The sequence below is a fragment of the Rhinoderma darwinii genome, chromosome 7, assembly GCF_050947455.1.
Source record: "Rhinoderma darwinii isolate aRhiDar2 chromosome 7, aRhiDar2.hap1, whole genome shotgun sequence".
Lineage (NCBI taxonomy): Eukaryota > Metazoa > Chordata > Amphibia > Anura > Rhinodermatidae > Rhinoderma > Rhinoderma darwinii.
Genome location: NC_134693.1, coordinates 71,553,011 through 71,577,242, shown reverse-complemented (window position 1 = coordinate 71,577,242; position 24,232 = coordinate 71,553,011). Strand labels below are relative to the sequence as shown.

At 42.2% G+C, this 24,232-nt stretch overlaps 1 protein-coding gene across 5 annotated transcripts in view; it reads left to right on the top strand.

The window, feature by feature from the left end:
- The window catches only part of EP300 (EP300 lysine acetyltransferase), a 136,075-nt gene extending 112,562 nt beyond the window's left edge, over nucleotides 1–23,513 (top strand). For all 5 annotated transcript variants that reach the window (XM_075833531.1, XM_075833530.1, XM_075833528.1 and 2 more), the window contains exons 26-31: nucleotides 4,987–5,100; nucleotides 5,194–5,359; nucleotides 10,872–11,036; nucleotides 17,967–18,128; nucleotides 18,911–19,192; nucleotides 19,527–23,513. In XM_075833531.1, the coding sequence (XP_075689646.1) occupies nucleotides 4,987–5,100; nucleotides 5,194–5,359; nucleotides 10,872–11,036; nucleotides 17,967–18,128; nucleotides 18,911–19,192; nucleotides 19,527–21,851 (3,214 nt within the window). In that variant the 3' untranslated portion in view covers nucleotides 21,852–23,513. The remainder of the gene's footprint in view (nucleotides 1–4,986; nucleotides 5,101–5,193; nucleotides 5,360–10,871; nucleotides 11,037–17,966; nucleotides 18,129–18,910; nucleotides 19,193–19,526) is intronic.
- Nucleotides 23,514–24,232: the final 719 nt, after the last annotated feature.

The window sequence follows — 24,232 nt, the reverse complement described above, 5'->3', positions numbered from 1 at the left end:
GGCTTAGTGCGTGCAACGTTTCGGTCAAGAGACCTTCATCAGGCACTTAATCCCACTGGTTGCTGGTGTATCCCGTTGCTAGGCGCTATCGTCAGTATGGCGGCTTACCGCTTGTTTTCGGCGCCGAAAACAAGCGGCAACCAGTGGGATTAAGTGCCTGATGAACGTCTTTGACCGAAACGTTGCACGCACTAAGCCCCTGGCATCGATCACAATAAATCGAAAGAATTTAAAAACCAACATTTTGTGTGCCGAATACTTCTTCAAGTTCCCCTGCCACACTTAAGACAAGAGCGCAAGCTCCTCTGTCGCCCACCAGCCTAAAGTTTGTTCCACTTTGCTCCACACTAGTGTCTCATCTCGCTGCAGCTGGCACACGGAAGGGACTTCCCTGTTGGCCCTACGTATTTGTGGGTGAATTTGAACTGGATTTTAGGACAGGTGAGTATTTCCCCCAAATGCATCTCTGGCAAACCTCCACTCACAGTGCTCCTGTGTCAGCTGCCACTATTTCCTCCTACCACCGCTACAGACTGGGGCCACGGGGGTCCTCCTTTTTAGGTACCTTTGGCAGGGATACACGTCTCCCGGATGCAGTTTTTTTACAAGGTTGCGTGATTTTCCAGCTCTCTCTATTTTGAGGGACTTGGCTTTCTGTTTCCAGCCGGCAATTGGTACACGACAGTCATGTTACTGACGGCAACCAGTTACTGTATTAAGAAGGGCCGGACCCTCTACTTCTCAGCTCCTTGACTGCTGCTCCTGTCTTTTTGGGACCCGTCTGGATGAAATCGTCTCGAAAGCAACAGGTGAAAAAAGCTATCACCTGCTACAAATGAAGGTTCATCGAGCTCCTGCTTCCAAGAAACCGGGTCCTCGTTTTCGGCCCTTTTTCAGATTCCTCGTGCAACGGGCATCCAGGCAACCATCCCACTAGGACTTAAGAACAAGCTTTCCTCCAAACGCTGTTCCTCTTGGTGTCCCTACATTCACACCACTAAGCCTTCGGTTGTCAATTGGTAAGTTTTTGCCTGAATGTGCAAACCCCACCCTGATTTAGGGTGTGGGGGATCACACTTCTACTGTTCAAGGACGTCTGGCTCCCTCACATCTCGGACACCTGGGTATGGGTAGTCGTCTCCTTCAGGGTACAGGATAGAGTTTGTGCACCTTTCAGCCCACATTTTCTTCTAGTCCACAACACCACCGTTACCTGCCAGGGCAGCCACTTTTTTTTTTTCAGGCAATAGACCTTTTCTTAAGTCAAAAAGTCATTATCTGAGTACCTCCAGACGCAAAAATTCTGTGGTTTTTACTCCATACTTTTTGTTCCCAAAATGGATCAGTTTGTCCCATCATTGACCTCAAACGGTTGAATGCCTTTGTCAAGATTCATAATTTTTCCATGGAATCCCTCCGGTCAGACAGGGACACGTACTACACGTCCCTATTTGCCTGACTCACCACTATTTCCTTGGTTTGTATTGTTGTCCCTCGCCACTTTGAGTTTGTGGCGCTCCCAGTAGGCCTGTTGACGGCACTACCGGTTTTGACCAAAATTCTATCAGAGGTGATGTGATGCACTGCTACGTTCCATGGGACGATTTCTTAAAGTCCCCCATTTATATAGATTGTCGTCCTGTCTGACACGTTGTTGGAGACTCGTCTTGCTTTGAATGGTGTTCCACACCAATTTCTCTTAGTTGTTCCTCTAGAGAAACGATCCACGCTCCAGCACGGAGTTTGTGCTCTGGATCTGGGCATTCCAACTTTTCTCTGCTTTTACATGAAAGTTCTAGGCATTAGGGAGGCTTCCATCAAAGCCGATCTCTTTGCCCAGTTTCACACTCGTCTGCTTCAGAGGGCAATTCTCTCCCGGTGAAACAGCTCCCCAGGTTTTCTTCACTGCCATATCAGACTTCCCCAGACCGTCCGATGGTTGCTCTCCTCTCCAGCGATCCCTTGGGGCCGCTTATTTCTCACGCTCTGCTGGCAGGTCCTTTCCATTAATGCTACCTTTCTGGGTTGTGGCGGTGCCTTCTGGAAACATGATCCAACAAGGTGTTCGACCAAATTTGTTCCAGGTGGAGCACGCCAGACGTGGACTTGCAGGCGTTTTTATTTAATTACCAGGTTCTGCACTTTATGGCGTACAAGGTGGGTGCTCTGGTGGCCCCATGGTATCAATTCAGGCTGATTTACCTGGAGCCCTACTTTTCCTCCTCTTCCCAAGCTCCTCAAGAGGATAAGGGCTGAGTGGGGATTCCAGCCATCCTCGTCGCTCCAGACTAGCTGCGGCGTTGTTGGTACTCCAATGTTGTGGCTCTATGGGCCGACGTTCCTTGCCACTTACCTCTAAGTTTAACGGCGTTGCTGTTAAAAGCGCAGTGCTAAAGACACAAGGCTCATTCCAGAGGGTAATCGACACCATGTTGAAGGCTCGGAAACCTTCATTACGCATTTGTCACCGCACATTGAAAACATTTGCAATGGTGTGAGGATCTACCTTTTCATCCCTAAGTATTTTCTTGCCCAGGCTTCTCCTGGAAGGGTTAGTTCGGGCTCTTGCCCTTTAAAAGATCTAAGGACAAGTATCTACGTTGCCCATTCTCCGACAGACCTTTGGCATCCAAATCCAATGTCTGTAACTTCTTACATGGGGTAGCCGATGCGGTGCCCCCCTATTGGCCCCTAACTTTATCTTGGCGTATCGCCTTCATTCTCGCCGATTCATCTGGCCACGTTTGAACCTCTTAGAGAATTTTTGTTGCGTCTTTTTACCTGAAACGTGGTGTTGCTGTGACCTCCATCCAGAGGGTTTCTGAGCTCACAGCCTTATCTTGACCACCAGGACATAACAGTATTCTGCACTGTGCCCTCTCTTTTGCCAAAGGTAGTCTCCTTCCACCCTAACAAGGATATTGTTTTGCTGTCCTTTTGCCAGTCTCTGGTGCATCCCAAGGAACCTTCTCTTCACAATTTTAAATATTGTCCGCACCTTGCGGATCTACTTTTTTTAACTATTCCACTTTCCGTAAATGTGCCTCGTTGTTCGTGGAAGGGATTGGCGGCCTCTAAGCCTACAATCGCGCTCTGCCTGCGATTAGAACTCTCCCCCACACCCACCCACCTTCAGGCTGATGGCCTATTCCACTAGGACGATTGATACTTCCTAGGATGTGCGCCATCAGGCTTCTGCACCAGCTGTGCAAGGCAACTACCTGTTAGTCTCTGCACACATTTACCAAATTCTACAGGGTGCATATTTTTGCAAGTGCTTCCCTAGGTTGCAAGCTATTGCAGGCATCTGTGGAGTAGATACTTACGTCCTCTTTTAGATCCCACACTTTTTGAGCTGTTTTTGTAATTAATATTTAGTAGGTTTTTTTTCTATATATCACTTTAATGTGTGTGTCTACATGAATATTTAGGTGTGTGTGTGTGTGTTTTGAATACATGTACGCACATATATTTATCTTTTAGTGTTTTTAGGATATTCTAGTGTAATGACTACTTTCCTTATTCATTTATATAGAAGAGCCATTAATGCGTACCCCTTCTGCAAGCCCATGTGGTCGCTGGCTGCCAAATCCAGGTAGAAACTGAACGGAGTGGTGTCAACGGCTTTTAGCAGTAAAGTCCATCTATATGAGTTACTGAAATGGCCAATCTTGCTCTGTCACCTCTCAATTCAGTCTCCATCTGTATGTTGCCTCAGCTTTCAGAACTTGGGTCATAGTCTTTGAATATGCCATAAATGTCTTTAGGTTGAAAAACCTCTTAAAGGGAATGTGTTGCTAGCAAAAAATGATTTATTTTTTTAGTTAAACAGTTAGTGTATAGGTGATTAAACATTGTTCTAATTTTTTTTAATTGTCTTCACGAGTCAGGAAATATTATAAATTAGATTCTAATTTATAATATTTCCCATTGCTGGTCACTAGATGGAGCAATTCCCAAAATTGCAGCATTGCATGTGGTAAAGCAACCACATTGCTTTATGCTGCAAAATTGGAAAAAAATCCCTCGCTCTAGTGAGCTCACAGAATCCCCCCCTCCTTTATCCTGGCTAGTGCTGGGAGAAACGAGGGGATTGAACGGTCTAACCTCCTACACTGTGTCGCCATTTTTTGAGCTAACACAGTGTAGTAGGTTTACATACAGTAGTAAACACACTGAAACACAAACATACATAGAAATAACTTACCTGCTCCTGCCGCCGCCGCTCCCTCCGGTCCGTCTGCTGCCGCTGCTCCAAGTGCACAAGTCCGGAAGCCACGACCGGAAGTAGTAATCTTACTGTCCGGCCGCGACTTCCGGTCCACAGGAAAATGGCGCCGGACGGCGCACAGTTCAACTTGGACTGTGTGGGAGCGGCGCACACCATAGTGGATGGAACGGGCCCCGTTCGCATTCACTATGGGACTGTAGCTGCCGTATTCCATGTCTGTATGTGTCGTTAATCGACACATACAGAAATGGAAAAAAAAAATGGCAGCCCCCATAGGGAAGAAAAAGTTAAAAAAAGTAACACACAAACACACAAATAAATATAAACGTTTTTAATAAAACACTAACATCAAACTGATATAAAAAAAAAAAATTTTGGTGACACTGGTCCTTTAATAATCTTTGCATTCTATTGAGTAATTACTCGCTCACTGATCCTGGCTACCCTTTGAGTTTGTCTTCATCAATAATTGAAGAAATATGACGAGCACAAAGCGGATTGGGGTAGTAAGCTGGAGAAAAGGAATGTCTAATATAATTTTCCTTCAAGACTTGACTTTTGAAGCTATTTTGTTTCCAAGCTTATTCGTATAGGGGACTTTACAGAGAACTCAACATAATTTCCGCGTGGATTTTATGTTCATATATATGCGGACGTGTGCATGTATTTGTATCTTTCACTAAATTTTGTTATATCTATATCTCTAATTTATATCACTTTATAGAGATTTATTTATTCCTTTTTTTCTTTTTCAGGCGAGTATACATTTCCTATCTCGATAGTGTTCACTTTTTTCGGCCAAAGAGTCTGAGAACCGCTGTCTACCACGAGATTTTGATTGGGTACTTGGAGTATGTTAAGAGACTTGGGTAAGTATCAATTCTGTGTTGGTCAAATTATTATTGCCATACTAGGTAATATGGTAATCCTACATGACAACCTAATTTCACATTTTCTCCCAGGTACACAACAGGGCACATCTGGGCTTGTCCTCCAAGTGAAGGAGATGACTACATCTTCCACTGTCACCCCATGGACCAGAAAATACCAAAGCCCAAACGTCTACAAGAATGGTACAAGAAGATGTTGGACAAATCTGTATCCGAGCGCATTGTTCATGACTACAAGGTCTGTATATTTTGCTGGATAAAATGTGTATTGCAGTCTTTTTTAAATATTTTTTTTGAAGAGTTTTTCCTATTACTTTAGTAATTGGTCAACACTTTTTGTTATTAAAGGGGTTGTCCCATGGATCCTTTTAATACCAAAAGTCCAGAAATGCTGTTAATGGCGGGTTTAAAGGGGTTATCCAAGTTGTTTTTTTACAAACCGCTACAAATGTCGTAACAAAACAAAAATCACTCACTTTTTCTTTCCCTTGGCGATCCAGCTCTGATGCTCTAAGGGGTCCCGCCAATGAACTTGGCAAGAATTTTTTTTTTACGGAGTAACAAAATCCAATTTTCTTGTTTATGGGGAACACAGATGATTTTGGGAAGCTCAAAAGCAGTCCCTAGGGGAGGGGAAAAAAACTAAGCGGTCAGTGTACCACCGCCTACAGATCCCAGCTACCGTGAGAGGCATCTGAGGACGCAAAGGTATGCACCTTACAAAAGGTATCTAGAGAGGGTCATGTAGCAGCCTTACGCACTTGTGGAGCTTGAAGCTCTATGCTGAACTTCCCACAAAGTGCCTACCGTTCTAGTTAAATAGGCTGTCACCCGGGAGGGTCCTTGCCCTTCGACCGGTAAGCCTCCCCAATCACGGACCCAATCCAATGGGACTAAGCCTTGGATGCTTCCTGGGCTCCTCTGGAATAACAAATAGTCTGATGGGTGTAAGGAAGAGGTTTGAGTCTGGTAAATCTCCAGTGCTCTGACTACATCCAATCTGAAGAGTCGTTTTCCCACGTATGTTTTTTGATTTGACAATTAAGTTGATTACAAGATCTTGGGGGGAGTTGGAAGGGATTAGCTTTATAATTTTCCTCACGTAACTAGAAGCCTGCAGGAACGGGAATAAGGATTGGGAGAAATGAAATTTGAAAATGTCAATGGGTGGGAAGCATCCGCCAACATGAGGTTGGATAGACACCTCACACCACACCTCTCCCACTGACCAAATATTATTGCAGGATGTCCATTTTGGAAATCAGGATTGCCCAGTAGTGGTAACGGCAATGAGGCATGTGGGTCTAGGTTGGCCTGTTTACATATCATGTGCCATGCCTTAATGGTAGTGGAGAGGAGGGGGTTGGGGCGCACCTCCTCTGGTAGCATTTCAGTGGGAGCATGTAGAATGTAAAAGAGTAGGTTTTGGCAAATTGTGCTTCAAGGGTGGGATCCGAGTAATGTGATGTGTTGTGGGTCCAGTATGCCAGTATTCTAAGGAGGGCCGCTAGGTTGTAGTTGCGTTTGTTCGGAAAGTTGAGACCTCTGTGTAATTTGGTCTATTTCAGGGCTCGCATGGCTATTCTGGGGCGGGCATCGTTCCAAATAAAATTTCTATACAAGGCATTAATAATCCTCTCGTCCCTGGGTTTAAGGTAGATTAGTAGGCACTGTAATAAGTATAGCAGTTTGGGGAAAGCTAACGATTTCAGAAGATTGGCTCTGCCTGAAAACAAGAGTAGAGGACTGCTAAGTATGTATCATTTGTTTTAATTGAGCAATATACGTATTTGTTTTCTGTATACGTTTCACGTGGGTTTCTTGTGATAGTTGTCCCTAAATAGGTGATGTGGCTTTGTGCCCACTTGTGTTTTAGTCCAGTGGCCCAGGAGGGAGGGGAGGGACTTTTTAAGGGCTTCTGATTTATCTAGGTTAATGGTGAAACCCGTTTGTGGGTAATACATTTCGATGAGTGAAAGGGTGGTTTGCGGTGTTTGTCTGGAATTGGATAAAAATAGGACATAGTCGAAAGCCGAGATACGAATGTCTTGGGAGTGGACCTCAATGCCTTGAATGGCAGTATCGGAGTGTATCATTCTTAATAGAGGGTCTATGGACAAGTTAAAGAGGAGAGGGGACAACCTTGGCGTGTTCCTCTGTGGAACTGTATAGGGTTTGTGTTTACCGACACCTTTTAATATTCTTAGGTCCATATTTACTCCTAGTCACCTCCCTAGTCTGCTTGCTAACCCCTGCTGTATTCCTCTCCCTATTTGCTCTATCTAACCCCGTTTGTGTATCCTCACCCTCCCTTCCCCAGATCCTATTTTAAAAGCTCCTCCAGCCGTCTAACCATTCTTTCCTCCAGCACAGCTGCACCCCCTCAGAAGTCAGTCCAGTTCTCCATGAACCCAAATTGGTGCCGAAAGGGTAAATTTCCCGCTGTCTTTCTAGTTACTCTCGTGGCACTGGTAGTATTTGTGAAACCGCTAACTTGGAGGTCCTGGACTTCAGGTTCTCTCCTAGTTCCCTAAAATCATTTTTAAGGACTTTCCCCTCCACCCACCTCCATCTCGCTGGCCCCAGCCAGTACTTGCTCAGTTAGCTCAAAACTCCTCCAGGTTTTCAATGCTCCTAATTGTTGCAAGCTGCCTATTTAGATCCAATATCAGGGCTTCCAAATAAACAACTTGCGTGCATCTAGTGCAAAAGATATTCACCCTCAAACGGCTGTATGCATACATTGCACAAGACACACACCTGGTAGCATTATCCATGAAGCACAATTTTAAATGGGGATAAACAGTATAGTAACACAAACTTTTTTTTAATACAGAATACAACTACACAAAGAAAATTTACCAAACCTTATTTTCCAATGTCCTTTTGTTTAACTATGCACTGCAAAATCACATTTTACTGCACACTTGCTCAACTCATCAAAGCCTCGCTTGCAGTCTCCCAACTTGCAGCTCAGTTCTCCAAGATGTTTTGAAAACTCCCCCAAAAATCCACGGGAGAATCGCAGCCCCATTCATTTCTATGGGGCCATGCACACGACCGTGGTTTTCACGGCCCGTGCATGGCCCTGGAGCCTGGACCGCAGAAAGAACGGGCAAGTCTTAGTACGGCTCATAGAAAACAATGCCCCTGGCCATGTGCACGGCCCACGATCTGCGGGTGACACTCCGCTGCTGGCGGACCCGAAAATACATGACCGTGCACATGGCTACGGTCGTGTGCATGAGACCTTACTTTGCAGCATTTGGGGTCACCCAGACAATTTTGTGTTTTCCATGAAAACTCACACTTATGTTTATCAAATGAGTTGCAAAATGACTAGAAAATATAGTCAAGACATTGACAAGGTTAGAAATAATGATTATTTTTTTTTATAATAATTTTCTCCTTCAAGCTTTGCTTTCTTCAAAGAATGCTCCATTTGCAGCAATTATAGCATTGCAGACCTTTGACATTCTAGCTGTTAATTTGCTGAGGTAATCGGGAGAAATTTCACCCCATGCTTCCAGAAGGCCCTCCCACAAGTTGGATTGGCTTGATGGGCACTTCTTGCGTACCATACGGTCATGCTGCTCCCACAACAGCTCTATGGGGTTGAGATCTGGTGACTGCGCTGGCCACTCCATTACAGATAGAATACCAGCTGCCTGCTTCTTCCCTAAATAGTTCTTGCATAATTTGGATGTGTGCTTTGGGTCATTGTCCTGTTGTAGGATGAAATTGGCTCCAATCAAGCGCTGTCCACAGGGTATGGCATGGCGTTGCAAAATGGAGTGATAGCCTTCCTTATTCAAAATCCCTTTTACCTTGTACAAATCTCCCACTTTACCAGCACCAAAGCAACCCCAGACCATCAATACCTCCACCATGCTTGACAGGTGGCGTCAGGCACTCTTCCAGCATCTTTTCAGTTGTTCTGCGTCTCACAAATGTTCTTCTATGTGATCCAAACACCTCAAACTTCGATTCGTCTGTCCATAACACTTTTTTCCAATCTTCCTCTGTCCAATGTCTGTGTGCTTTTGCCCATTTTAATCTCTTCCTTTTATTAGCCAGTCTCAGATATGGCTTTTTCTTTGCCACTCTGCCCTGAAGCCCAGCATCCCGGAGTCGCCTCTTCACTGTAGACGTTGACACTGGCGTTTTGCGGGTACTATTTAATGAAGCTGCCAGTTGAGGACCTGTGAGGCGTCTATTTCTCAAACTAGAGACTCTAATGTACTTGTCCTGTTGCTCAGTTGTGCAGCGGGGCCTCCCACTTCTCTTTCTACTCTGGTTAGAGCCTGTGTGTGCTGTCCTCTGAAGGGAGTAGTACACATCGTTGTAGGAAATCTTCAGTTTCTTGGCAATTTCTCGCATGGAATAGCCTTCATTTCTAAGAACAAGAATAGACTGTCGAGTTTCACATGAAAGCTTTCTTTTTCTAGCCATTTTGAGAGTTTAATCAAACCCACAAATGTAATGCTCCAGATTCTCAACTAGCTCAAAGGAAGGTTAGTTTTATAGCTTCTCTAAACAGCAAAACTGTTTACAGCGGTGCTAACATAATTGCACAAGGGTTTTCAAGTGTTTTCTAATCATCCATTAGCCTTCTAACACAGTTAGCAAACACAATGTACCATTAGAACACTGGAGCGATGGTTTCTGGAAATGGGCCTCTATACACCTATGTAGATATTGCATTAAAAACCAGACGTTTGCAGCTAGAATACTCATTTAGCACATTAACAATGTATAGAGTGTATTTCTGATTAATTTAATGTTATCTTCATTGAAAAAAAACTGTGCTTTTCTTTCAAAAATAAGGAAATTTCTAAGTGACCCCAAACTTGTGTGTGTGTGTGTGTGTGTGTGTGTGTAGTGGACTTGAACCAGCGATCGCTTGCACAGTATAATGTGATTTTTTTTTTTTTTTACAGGCTCCTATTAAGCCCTTAATGGGAGCAGACCTGGTGGCCTTCATTATGCCCCCAGGCTACCATGACAATACCGCGGCATCCAAAGGCACTATAAGGCTAGATTTACACGGGCGTTGTGCATCTCAGACATGAAAACCGGGTGTTTTTCACGTCTGCGGTGCATCCGTGCTCTGCGGGACGCCATATCACGCGTTCCCCATAGACTAGAGTTTATGGAAGGATGCGTGAAAAAAAGAGGATATTCAATTATATAGGTCCGTGTAACGGCCATTGTTTCAACGGCCGTCACACGGACGTTTAACACGTTCGTGTGAATAAGGCCATGCACAGCGCGATCATCGCCCTGTGTATTCAGGGGAACGCTCACCCGGCCGATCTGCTCTTTACTGCAGAATTGAAAATCATCGTAGTAACGAGCGCTTGTCCCTATACATATATACAATCATTGCTCCGTGTGAAAGGAGCCAGCCTCTACCGTGTGTGTGTGTATGTGTATGTATATACACACACACAAACGCATACATACATACATACACATATATACACACACACACACACACACACACACACATGTCGGGAAGGGATTAAACCATCGAATATTGTGTAACATCGGTTTTCCTTTTAGTTTCCAATATGCTTCCAATATAGTTTCCAAACCATTTCAGATTATGCAGGTTTTTCTAATTTTCTTTCAACCCTTGAACATCCGTCATAATATATTTCAGGAGTATCCAGACTCCCCACTACTTGTTAAATGACTACACATTTACACACGTTTAATTGTCTTTCCTATTTTTCTTCCCAAAACAGGATGTTTTTAAGCAGGCAACAGAAGACCGACTGACAAGTGCAAAGGAATTGCCATATTTTGAAGGCGACTTCTGGCCAAATGTCCTAGAAGAAAGTATCAAAGAGTTAGAGCAGGAGGAGGAAGAAAGGAAACGGGAAGAGAATACCGGCAATGAGAGCATTGAGGTGAACATTTATTTATTTTTTGTCTTCAAACTTCAACTTTCATGAATTCGAATAGATCATTGTCAAGTATGTAAATATTGTTTTCCTTTTTTTTTTTTTTCTTTTTTTTTTTATGTACTTCACTTAGAAAATAAACAGAAATGTTTATAATAGTTGAGACCAGACGTCATATCATACAAAGTTTTAAGATACAGTTGCTGAACTAGAGAAGTGATGATCTATAACTACAAGTATAATTATACAATGTCACAACTAGACTTTAAACATAGGACAACAATTTGTATTCCCTTGAGGATTGTACGAGTAAGACACTGCTAGATGCAGGTCAACTACATTCTGTGCACAATTATTAGGCAAGTTGTATTATTGAGGATTCATTTTATTATTGAAACCTGAATAAGAAAGTAAAAGTGAGGTTTTGGCTTTCTTAGAATATCTGTGCGCAGAATTATTATGTAACTAAATGGAGGGCAGGAGGTACAATATTTCATATTTTCTGGACCTGTGTAAAAGTACAACCTGTTTGGCAGCACATTTTTGTCATACACTCATCCATATTATAAAATTCCAATCATTGGCATTACTTTTCTTGGGGTTGGAATCTTTTCCATCAGAGTTTAGGACTGTCATTTGTCATGTTCTTACCACCACGAAAACTTACATAGCTAAATAATGGAAGTTCCAAAACTTACCCCAGATCAGTGATATTATTAGAAATGTTGATATAACTTGGAAGATGAGCTCATGCTTGCCCTCCATAAAAATAAGGTCCAGACGTTCTACAAGTCCTGGCATTATTGGTTATCCTCCGCCTATATGAAATCTTGTGTGTCGCGTTTAGCATACAGTATATTTTAGCCATGTGCTTTTATGTCCCATATCTGCAGGTTGTGTGTTTTAGTTGTTGCCCTCGTGATTCTACAGTTTTTTCCATGCCTCCAACACATCTGACTATGTTGAGTCTCTATGTACTTTCTGTATAAACAATTTTAGAATAGTTTCCCAGAATCAACTCTTTGCAAACTTTTCATGTAAAATACTGGATGTATTTTTATTTGCATATGAAGATTATTGTCCACTTCTATATTGTATCTGTGGCTGTATTGTATCGCACCTTTTTCTAAACAAAAATTCTATTTTAATATATATCGTTTTTGTTTTTTTTAAATACATGACAGGTTCTCGTCAAGCGTTTAGTGGGCGGTTCTACCCTTTGATCGGCAGTAGTGCTGAGTGATTTGTGGTGCATTGTTTGTATACAATGTACAGTATATATGCTGTAGTGCATATATGAGCAGCCTGAAAACGGTGAGACGGACCCCAGTAGACAGCGCCACACAGTGGGCCCCCATAGATGGTGGCACATATCTCTCCCCATGCTCGCGCCTTCCTCTCCTTTACCGATTCAGGCCTGGTCCTTTTTGACCAGGTTTGCTGCAGCGGAACTCAGTGAGCAGGGATTTAAATGAATAAATTCCAGGTTATCTTGAAACTTTTCCTACAATACTATCAAAATGCACAGCAAGCTGTCTGCAGATTGGACAGGTTTTTTTGACAATCAATAGCGCAGTCGACTGTGCTATTGATTCCGTCGAAAAAACGGAAACCTGCCAGAATGGTGACAAACGGAAACTATTAGCAATGTTTCCGTCACCACTGATATCAATGGTGATGCAAACGGAAGCTAAGGTTTCCATTTGCCTTTCCATTGAGGGGTTCCACGACGGAAACCCTGAACGGAAAGCCAACGCTGATGTGAACAGGCCCTAAAAGCGGATCTTTCCACTGAATATTCTGCCCTATGCATGGGCGGCATATTACAGCTACAGGTATTCCTATACAAAACGCCCCTATCTGCAGTGTCTGACAGGCTGAATGCTACCCTCATGTGTCAAAACTATTGAGTTCGCTGTGTTTTTATCGCTCTTATTGCCCAAAATCTGTTTTGGATAATGGGGAACAGACCTGCAGCTGTAATATGATGCCTTTACACAGGGCAGCATATTCAGCCAACCTACTTTAGGACCGGGATATATTGGCATTGTCCGTAAATCCAAGTTACTTAGGTTAAATAAGAAAGGTTGTACAACCCTTTTCGGATCCGTTACACGTCCTTTATTGCTAAATTAATTATAACCCTCAATGCCATATGTCATTCAATAAGCCTCTAGCACTTATTTTTATTTATTTTTTTTGCTGTTATTTTATCTACCATTTACCATCTCAAACTGTCAAGAATCCTTTCCTATCTTGATGTCTCAATCGCCTTTTCGCCACACGTAAATAATTTCCCCGGTCCTTTGCACAGTTCTTGGAATAGATGAATCATGTGGCAGTTCTTTGTAATGGCCATACATATATTTATATGTTAACCCCTTAGTGTCTAAGCCTGTTTTGGCCTTCAGGACCAGCCCCATTTTTGCAAATCTGACATGTGTCACTTTATGTGGTAATAACTCCAGAATGCTTTTACCTATCCAAGCGATTCTGGGACTGTTTTCTCATGACATGTTGTACTTTATGATACTGAAAAAATTTCGGCGTTAAATTCAATATTTATTTGTAAGAAACGCCAAGATTTAGAGAAAATTAGCAAAAATTAGCATTTTTCTAAATTTTAATGTATTTACTTGTAAAACAGATAGTAATACCACACAAAATACTTACTAGTTTATATTTCCCATATGTCTACTTTATGTTTGCGTAGTTTTTTGAACATTCTTTTATTTTTCTAGGACGTTACGAGGCTTAGAACTTTAGCAGCAATTTCTCATATTTTTAAGAAAATTTCAAAAGGCTATTTTTTCAGGGACCAGTTCAGTTCTGAAATTGCTTTGAGGGCCTTATATATTAGAAAGTCCCCAGAAGTCACCCCATTTTGAAAACTGCACCCATCAAAGTATTCAAAACAGCATTCACAAAGTGTTTTAGCCCTTTAGGCGTTTCACAGGAATTAAAGCAAAGGTGAAATGTACAAATTTCATTTTTTTCTTCAAAAATTCATTTCTAATACATTTTTTATGTAACGCAGAAGGTTTTACCCAAGAAATGCAACTCAATATTTATTGCCCAGATTCTGCAGTTTTTAGAAATATCCCACATGTGGCCCTAGTGTGATAATGGACTGAAACACAGGCCTCAAAAGCAAAGGAGCACCTAGTGGATTTTGGGCCTCCTTTTTTTAGAATATATTTTAGGTACCATGTCAGGTTTGAGGAGGTCTTGTGCTGCCAAAACAGTGGAAACCCCTCAAAAGTGACCCCATTTTGGAAACTATACCCCTCAATGAATTTATCTATGGGTATAGTTAGCATTTTGAACCCACAGTTTTTTTGCTAAATTTATTTGAATTAGTATGTGAAGGTGAAAATCTACTTTTTTTGTGAAAAAACGTAGAAATTTTAAATTTTTACAAGGAATAAAGTGGAAAAAACACCCCAACATATGTAAAGCAATTTCTTCCGATTATAGCAATACCCCATATGTGGTAATAAACTGCTGTTTGGACCCACAGCAGGCCTCAGAAGAGAAGGAGCACCATTTGGATTTCTGATTTTGCTGGAATAGTTTTCAGTGCCGTGTCGCGTTTTCAGTGCCGTGTCGCGTTTGCAATGCACTGGAGGGATGAAAACCATGGAAACCCCCCCAATAGTGACCCCATTTTGGAAGCTACACCCCTCAGGGCATTTTTCTAGGGGTAAAGTTAGCATTTTGACCCCACAGTTGTTTTGCTGAATTCATTGGAATTAGTCTGTAAAGGTAAAAATCTACTTTTCTTCTGAAAAAAGGTAGCCATTTTTAATTTTTACAAGGAATAAAGGAGAAAAATCACCCCAACATTTGTAAAAAAAATTCTCCTGATTACGTAAATACCCCATATGTGGTAATAAACTGCTGTTTGGACCCACACCGGGGCTTAGAAGGGAAGGAGCGCTATTTGGCTTTTGGAGCTCAAATTTAGCTGGAATAGTTTTTGGGTGTCATGTCGAATTTGCAAAGCCCCTGAGAGACCGAAACAGTGGAAGCCCCCCAAAAGTAACCCCATTTGGGAAACTACACCACTTAAGGAATCTATCTAGGGGTATAGTGAGCATTTAGGCCCCACACGTCTTTTGCAGAATTTATTAGAATTAGGGCGTGAAAATTAATATCAACATTATTTCCACTAAAATGTTGATTTTTTTTCAATTTCACAAAGGATAAAGGAGAAAATGCACCCCAACATTTGTAAAGCAATTTCTCCCAAGTACGGCAATACCCCACATGTGGTCATAAAAGTTTTTTCATTCGAAAGTAATTAACCCTTTACGAACTGATTCATGTTTTTGCTTTTTCGTTTTTCCGCCCCGCTTTCCGAGAGCCACTACTTTTTTTATTTTTCTGTCAATAGAGTGGTGTGAGGGCTTATTTTTTGCGGGACGAGCTGTAGTTTTTATTGGTACCATTTTGGGGTACATGAGATTTTGTAGATCACTTTTTATTCAATTTTTCGGCAAGCCAGGTGACCAAAAACCATCAATTCTGACAATGATTTTTATTTATTTTTGACAGCGTTTACCCTGGGCTATAAATGACTATTATACTTTATTCTGCGGGTCGGTACGATTACGGCGATACCATATGTATATACGTTTTTTTATGTTTTGCAGCGTTTGCGCAATAAAAAAACTTATTTAGAAAATAACTTATTTTCTGTGTCACCATATTCTGAGAGCCATAACTTTTTAATTTTTCAGTCAAAAAAGCTGTGTAAGGGCTTGTTTTTTGCGGGACGGGTTGTAGTTTTTATCGGTACTATTTTGGCGTACATGCGACTTTTTGATCACTTTTTATTGTATATTTTGGGAGGGGTGGTGACCAAAAAATAGTGATTCTGGCATTGTTTTTCGTTTATTTTTTTTGCGGTGTTTACCGTGCGGGAAAAATATTATAGTTTTATAGTTGGGGTCGTTACGAACGCGGTGATGCCAAATATGTGTACTTGTTTTTTACGTATTCATTTTTTTTCCTATAATAAAAGACTTATTATAGGAAAAAAAGCAGTTCTTGTTTATGTCACTTATAACTTTTTATTTTTACACTTTTTTTTAAAACATTTTTATCCTTTTTTTTTTTACTTTTTTCACTTGTCCCACTAGAGGACACTTAGACTTGCAGCTCTGATCGCTGCTGGAATACATTACACTACACACGTAGTGTAATGCATTCCAACTGTCATTGTGACGTGACAGTCACACTTTCAGGAAGCCTACGACGACCACCCTCGGGGTGGTCCTCATAGGCTTCTGTACATGGCAACCCGGAAGCCATTGTCTGGCGTCCGGTTGCCATGGGTACGATGGCCAGCCCCCGTGATTTCACATGGGGGCTGCCGATCGGCGCTAAAGACCTTAATTGTGGCGTTCAAAATCGAGCGCCGCAATTAAGGGGTTAACTGCCGATATCAGTGGCGACAGGCCGCTGATCGGCAACGGGGAGAGCAGGGCTGACATCCTGCACAGTTAACCGCCGCTGCGGTGTAGCGCCGCACGGCGGTTAACTGTCAAAGCACTGACGTAACTGTACGTCAAGGTGCGCGAACTTACTGCTCACCTTGACGTACAGTTACGTCATGGTGCGTTAAGGGGTTAATAATGTCTCTGGACTTTTACAGCTTGGAAAAAAAGATGCTTCAATTTATCCAGCCGCTCATTGTAAAAGAGACCCATCTAGTTTCCAGCCTTTGAACCCTCTCCAGCTCTCCTATATCGTTTTTACAATGTGAAGCCCAAAACTGCATTCTATATTCAAAATGTGTTCTTACAAGAGACTTGTGGGGGGACAATATTACATTTTAGATGGCGGGTTTTTATCTTTATTTTACAACTTAAGATTTTATTTACTTTTGCAGCTGCTGCTTGACATTGAGTACTGTTGCTCAGCTTACTTGTAACCAGTCTACTTTAGTACTGCTAGCCACAGTTTTATTTCATTTAATGTATGTTCATTAATACGATTACTGCAGCCTATGTGCATTACTTTACATTTATCAACATTGAAAATAATCTGCCACATTCTTGCCCACATTGCCAGTTTATCAATGTCTTTAATATTTTACATTAGTTTTGAGTAACCTACGTTTTGTGCCATTGGCAAAAACTATCATTTTACTTTAAAGAGGACCTGTCACTAGGTCATTATAATTTGAACTGGTTTACTGACGTGAATAGCACCGTCTGTCTCATTCCAGCGCGGATTCCTTTTTTTTTTTTTCTGGACGCACCCTTACAGGTCCCCCTATTTTAGCTTCCAAGCCAGACTTCTCCGCGATAGGGGCCATTAACGTAGCAAGGCGTGTCAACTGCACAACCATTACCCCCTTTCTTAAGGTGGAATAATTTCTGTGCTGTAGCTGAGTGGATTCACTAGTCATTTTGACTCTTCTTTCTTAAGGTAGTATGTTGTGATCCCCTCTTATTGCTATATCAGACCCCCAGGAGAGAGTCTCTCCGCCAGGCAACCATCACCGTTTATTATGCCTTCACTAAATGCAGTGCAAAATTTTCATCTGGTAAAGCTACTTCTTTATGCGATGCATCTGTGGCTCAATCATCCAGGCCACTTTCCGCGTTGAACATGTCTGGTGCTTTAATAATCGACCCGGAGTTGGTCCAATCTCTTCCCAGTCCATGATGGGCATCTTAGTTTGCCTTTCTGACCAGCCACCTCTAGTGTGAACGGCCCCATTGAATTACATATGTCCGTGTGACGGCAGTTGTTTTGACGGCCGTCACACAGACGTAGAACGTGTTCGTGTGAATAAGGCCTTAGAGCGAGGTGTCGTACTATGGTGTCACATGTTGAGGGGTAAAAAAAAAATACAGCCCAGTGTATTTTTTCTTTTCTCTATTTTAAGAGCAGTTCTAATTTCTTTTGTTTTGTGTTCAAAAGGTTGGAAAGGGTGATAGCAAAAATGCCAAAAAAAAGAACAATAAAAAGACCAGCAAGAACAAGAGCAGTTTAAGTCGAGGGAGCAAGAAGAAGCCTGGAATGCCTAATGTTTCCAATGATTTGTCTCAGAAACTGTATGCTACTATGGAGAAACATAAAGAGGTTGGTGGTTCATAAGTTTGACAATTACTATACGTGCACTTGGACAAAATGTTTGACCGTAATTTTAATAAACTTATTTCCAAATTATTAAGTAGCTTTAAAGAGTAACTTCACTTTCATCAAACTTTTTATATTTCATAGAGACATATCAGAAGTTTGGATTGGTGGGGGTCCGGGTACTACTAATGCCGCTAAAACGAAGGTGCATAAGTGCTCGGCTGAGCGCCCTGCAACTTCGCCTGTGATTGGTGCTTCTCATCAGCCTGAGGCTAAATGCACATAATACGTATTATGATCTAATTTGCTGTGCATGTTTTCGTGCTGTAAATCCGCAGCGTAATACAGTACCAGCAAAGTAAATGAAATTTCAAGAAATTTCAGTTACGTGTTGCAGATTATTTTTCTGCACGTAAATTGACCTGCGGTGCATATTTTAAAATCCGCAGCATGTCTATTTATCTTGCACTTCTGCTTGCGAATTGTTTCTGAATCTGACTAGTTGTACAAAAAAAAGCACCATAATTCGAAGCCTAAAGATGCACCTATCCCTTCATAGGGACCCCAGCCACACAGGGAGTGCCGATAAGAGTCGAAGATGCAGGGCACTCGACTGTTTCAGCACCAGTAGTGGTCTCAGAACCCGCTCCCCACCGATCCAAAGTTGATGTCTAACCAACCCTTTAACCACTACATTTTTCAGTTCATGAAATGTGGCTAATTGTTCTGAATTTGAATTATAATCTTTACTGAAATAAAAAATAATTTCTTCCCTTCTAACATAGGTCTTTTTTGTTATCCGTTTAATTGCTGGCCCTACTGCCAACTCTCTTCCTCCAATTGTGGAACCAGATCCTCTAATCCCTTGTGACTTAATGGATGGGCGGGATGCTTTTCTTACTCTGGCCAGGGACAAACATTTGGAGTTCTCATCTTTGCGCAGAGCCAAATGGTCAACCATGTGCATGTTAGTGGAACTTCACACCCAAAGCCAGGACCGATTTGTTTATACCTGCAATGAATGCAAGCACCATGTGGAAACAAGATGGCACTGCACCGTTTGTGAGGCAAGTGTGGGTCATAATTTAGTCAAGTCAATTTACCTGCATGTGCCAAGATGCAGCGTAAATGTCAGTCTTGTAGAAATGTTTTGCTATTTTGACTTAGATTTGTTTTCCGATCGATATACGGCTGTTAAGCAGCTATTTCTGTTAGAGGAAGTATGGCTTAGCATGTCATTAATTCTAAACCAATCTTTTTCAGCATATTTGTTTTAGAATGGGCGCTTGGTAAAAATGATGCAGTTCATTCATTTTTGTCATCTTGTAGCATATTCCATTTGGTTTCCGGTTTCTAATTTTGTTTTACTGATGGATTCCTTTTTTTTTTTTTCCTTTTTAGGATTACGACTTGTGTATTACGTGTTTTAATACAAAAACCCATGAGCACAAAATGGAGAAACTTGGGCTTGGTTTGGATGATGAGAGTAACAACCAGCAAGCTACTGCGACACAAAGTCCTGGAGATTCTCGTCGACTAAGCATACAACGTTGCATCCAGTCCTTGGTTCATGCGTGCCAGTGCCGTAATGCAAATTGCTCTCTGCCGTCGTGCCAGAAGATGAAAAGGGTGGTTCAGCACACAAAGGGCTGTAAACGCAAGACAAATGGTGGGTGTCCTATTTGCAAGCAACTCATTGCTCTCTGTTGCTATCATGCTAAACACTGCCAAGAGAACAAGTGCCCTGTGCCCTTCTGCCTCAATATCAAGCAGAAATTACGGCAACAACAATTACAGCACAGACTTCAGCAAGCCCAAATGCTGCGGAGGCGTATGGCTAGCATGCAGAGAACAGGTGTGGTTTGCCCCCAGCAAGGACTCCCGTCACCAAATTCTGCTGGCCCAACAACACCCACTGGACAGCAACCTCCAACACCACAGACCCCTCAACCCCAGTCCCAACAATCATCACAGCCACCGCCACCTAATAGCATTCCTCCATATGGTATGGTACGTGCTCAGTCCTCGAGTAGTATATCACAAGGCAAGGCAGCTGGCCAAATGACTCCCCCCACCCCACCCCAAGTAGGATCCGTACAGCAGCCTGGTCCTCCGCCAGCTGCTGTGGAGATGGCCATGCAAATTCAGCGGGCAGCAGAGACTCAAAGGCAAATGGCAAAGACTCAAATTTTCCCTCGCCCCATGATGAACTCTCATCAAATGCAACCCATGCAGCAAATGGGTATAAACCCACAGCAAGTTCCACGCGGACCAAGTCTTATTGAACCCGGAATGAATCCAGCAGTTATGCCACAGCCTCAACAGCAGCCACAACCTCAGTGGGTACAAACTGGGCTTGGACAACCCCAAATAATGCAGCCAAACATGCAGAGATCACCTGTTATGCCTGTACAACAGGGGCAACCAATAAATATGCCTCCACAGCCAGGTATGGGACAAGTTCCTGGACCAAGCCAAGCTAAGCAAGGTTCCTTGCCACAAGCTGCACTTCAAAATCTTCTACGTACTCTTCGGTCTCCCAGTTCACCAATGCAGCAGCAGCAGGTGCTAAATATCCTGCACTCTAATCCACAGCTTTTGGCTGCTTTCATCAAACAAAGAGCAGCCAAATATGCCAGCAATCAAGCCCCGCAAGGTGTTGGAAACATGACAGGGATGACATCACAAGTTGTGCACCCCAATGCAGGCATGCAGGTCTTAAATCCAATGCAGGCAGTAGGACCACGTTCTACCATGTCCCAGCCAACTCAAGCGCCTCAGCAGCAGTCGCCTCAACAGCCACCACAAAGCGGTATAGCAGGGATGAATTCACAGGGCCAACAGGTGAACATGAACCATGCTGGGATATCCCCACAGTATCGGGAGATAATTCTTAGACGTCAACAAATGATGCAGCAGCAACAGCAGCAACAGCAACAACAGCAGCAGCAGCAACAACAGCAGCAGCAGCAGCAACAACAGCAGCAGCAGCAGCAACAACAGCAGCAGCAGCAGCAACAACAGCAGCAGCAGCAGCAACAGCAGCAGCAGCAGCAGCAACAGCAGCAGCAACAACAGCAGCAGCAGCAGCAACAACAAGGACATGGTCCTGGAATGGTCAACCATAGTCAGTTTCAGCAGCACCAGGTTATGGGTGGGTATACGCAGCTACAACAGCAGCAACGACTTCAGCACCATATGCAGATGCAACAAGGTAACATTGGACAGATGAGCCAGGGAATCCCTGGGGATGCTGGCAATAGCTTACAAACCTTCCAGCAGCGCCTATTGCACCAGCAAATTGGATCTCCAGCACAGCAGAATCCAATGAGTCCACAGCAACATATGCTGCCGGGTCCAGCCCAGTCCCCCCACCTCCAAGGCCAGCAACTTCCTCCTTCATTAAGTAATCAGGTGCGTTCTCCACAGCCTGTCCCATCTCCACGTCCCCAGTCCCAGCCACCTCATTCTAGCCCGTCTCCGCGCATGCAGCCCCAGCCATCTCCTCATCATGTTTCTCCCCAGACAAGTTCTCCTCATCCAGGCATGGTAGGCGTTGGGCAGGGGAACCCTATGGATCAAGGACACTACGGGAGCCCAGATCCCTCAACTATTCTGTCTCAGATGGCTGGTCTTCATGGAGGTGGAATCTCTGACCTGGGTCTGAGTGCAGACAACTCGGACCTTAATCCCAGCCTTTCACAGAGTACACTAGACATCCACTAAAAATTGGGGACAGAAGGAAGTCACGCTTCCATCTTTCTTTACTTCGACAAAGACTGTGTAAGAAATCCAGAACAGAAAAACAAGCTTATTTTCTTCTCAGACTGACTTTTTTTTATACTGAAGAACAGCTGTGTTTCTTTTTGTGATTTAGGGAGGGTGGGAAGAAGGGCTTGTGGATATTTTCAGATTTTTGTTTTTTTTTTTGTTTTTTTTTATCCAGAGACGCTGTGCTTAGGGAAAAAAACAAACATAAGAAAGGCCTGTGGGGAGGGGCATATATTAATATTGTTATAATTATTACAAAGAATATATTTTCATTGGCTGGGCCAGCCTCTTGATATCTTCCTGTTATGCAGAGTATTCCCTAGTTCCTGACCTTCTACACACCTAACATGACTATCTGTTTTTATGTTGTGAATTTTGGTTTGTCTTATATTTTCTTAAATTAATGAAAATGAAAAAATGTTGACTGTTTTTATTTGGTGTTGGACGGTTTTTGTATAGCCATTCTTTTCCCTGTTACCATCCTCGTCTCAGTTTTCGTCTTTAATAAACGTAAATATAATTCTCTCACTGGCCACAAATTGCACTCAACACATGCTAACACTCTTTCCGGTTGCTGTGATTTTATCATATATATTATAATATTTTATATATAAAATGTTATATTATATTTTGACTTCCATTTAAAGGAACCATTAATCACAGTTGAAAAGGGTTATTTTTTATGGTGAGTTGCCCTATTCCTGGGCATGGATGGTTTCAATTGGTGAGGAGGGACTGCTGTGCTCCAAACACAGGTTTTCCAAAGATGGTTTAATGTTTCTTTAAACTAGAAGATATATATATCTATATAAATAGATATATCTATATAGATAGATATATAGAGATATAGATATATATGTATATATATATATATATATATATATATATATATATAGATCTCTATATAGAGAAAGAGATATATCTAGATATAGATATATATAGATAGCTAGAGATATATGTATATAGATATATGGATATATGTATATAGATATATGTATATAGATATATGTATATAGATATATGTATAAATAACTAAAATAACCCCACCCTTCTGGGAGCTGATTGGGTACAAGGCATAAGAATAATGTACATTTTTTACCCTTTTGCCTTGTTTACCTCTTTACAAAAGAAGCCCAGAAAAATATTCTGTTAAGAGAAGTAAACCTAAATGATGTTATGTATACATGTTTCAGGAGGGCATCAAGGAAATATATTTTGTTTATTTTACTTTATTATTGCACCAGCCAGGTCAGATGTACTATATTTATTGGACTGTAGATTCTGGAAAAGGTTAATAGTTATTAAACACTTTTTCTTTTGTTTTTTCCTATCCATGTTACTGTAACATCTAAGTAAAAGAGAACTGAAAATGCCAGTGTTCATCATGAATCTGGTCATGACTGTTCAATTCTTTCTCTTTTGAAACATTTGTACATGGAGAAACAGGAAAGAGACGGTCTTTCCATGTCTCCCCCTCCCTCCCTCTTTCAATAACGTGGTGTTAAATGGTGTAAATCATGCGATGAACCGGGCGCTCCTAAATACATACTTTAAATCACTGTACAAATTGTTGCATTTCATTTATTACTTATTGTTAAATAAACTGTGTGAGACAGATGATAATTCTGAGTAGTCTTATTTCTACCGATACTAAAATGTCTGTAGTTGAGCAGACGTATGTGTATCTAGTCTGACGAGTGATTAAAACCTCTTAACTTTTTGGTAGAGTTGGTAGAGAGTCTATTTCTGTGTTTTACTGTTTAAATTCAATGCAGACTACCAATGCAAGAGTGATGACAAAAATGTGTAGTCTTGGAAAGCTTTAAAGGGTACCGGTCAGCAGTTTTGAGGCATCAATACTGACAGTGATACGGGGGAGAGGGAGGGCAGTGTAAACACATCCTTTTTTTTTTTTTTTCTCGGTCATGCAAGTTGCATGACCTAGAAACGGATGTGTGGTTTTGCCGCGACTGAATAATGGCTCTAGCAGCCAAGCAGGAGACCATTCGAGCAGTCACTCAGAGCAGATGGACGGGGCTAGCAGCGTGCAGAGCAGGAGCACTTACACCAAGTGCCCGCCGCAATCACTGCGCAGGGGGAAATTAAACACACTTTTATCGGTCATGCATTTTGCATGACCGAGACAAAAGGGTATGTTTACGTGCCATTCCCTATTTCACTCTCAGCGGTTTTGAGGCCTCAAAACTGATGACCGATTCCCTTTAAAGATACTTTCTGGACAAACTGATTATGCCTAGTGCACGTCCTGAGTAGGTGGTGCATGACTCTGGGATCCTTACTGTCATAATTTCAAAACTTTTGGCAGGCCCGCCCCC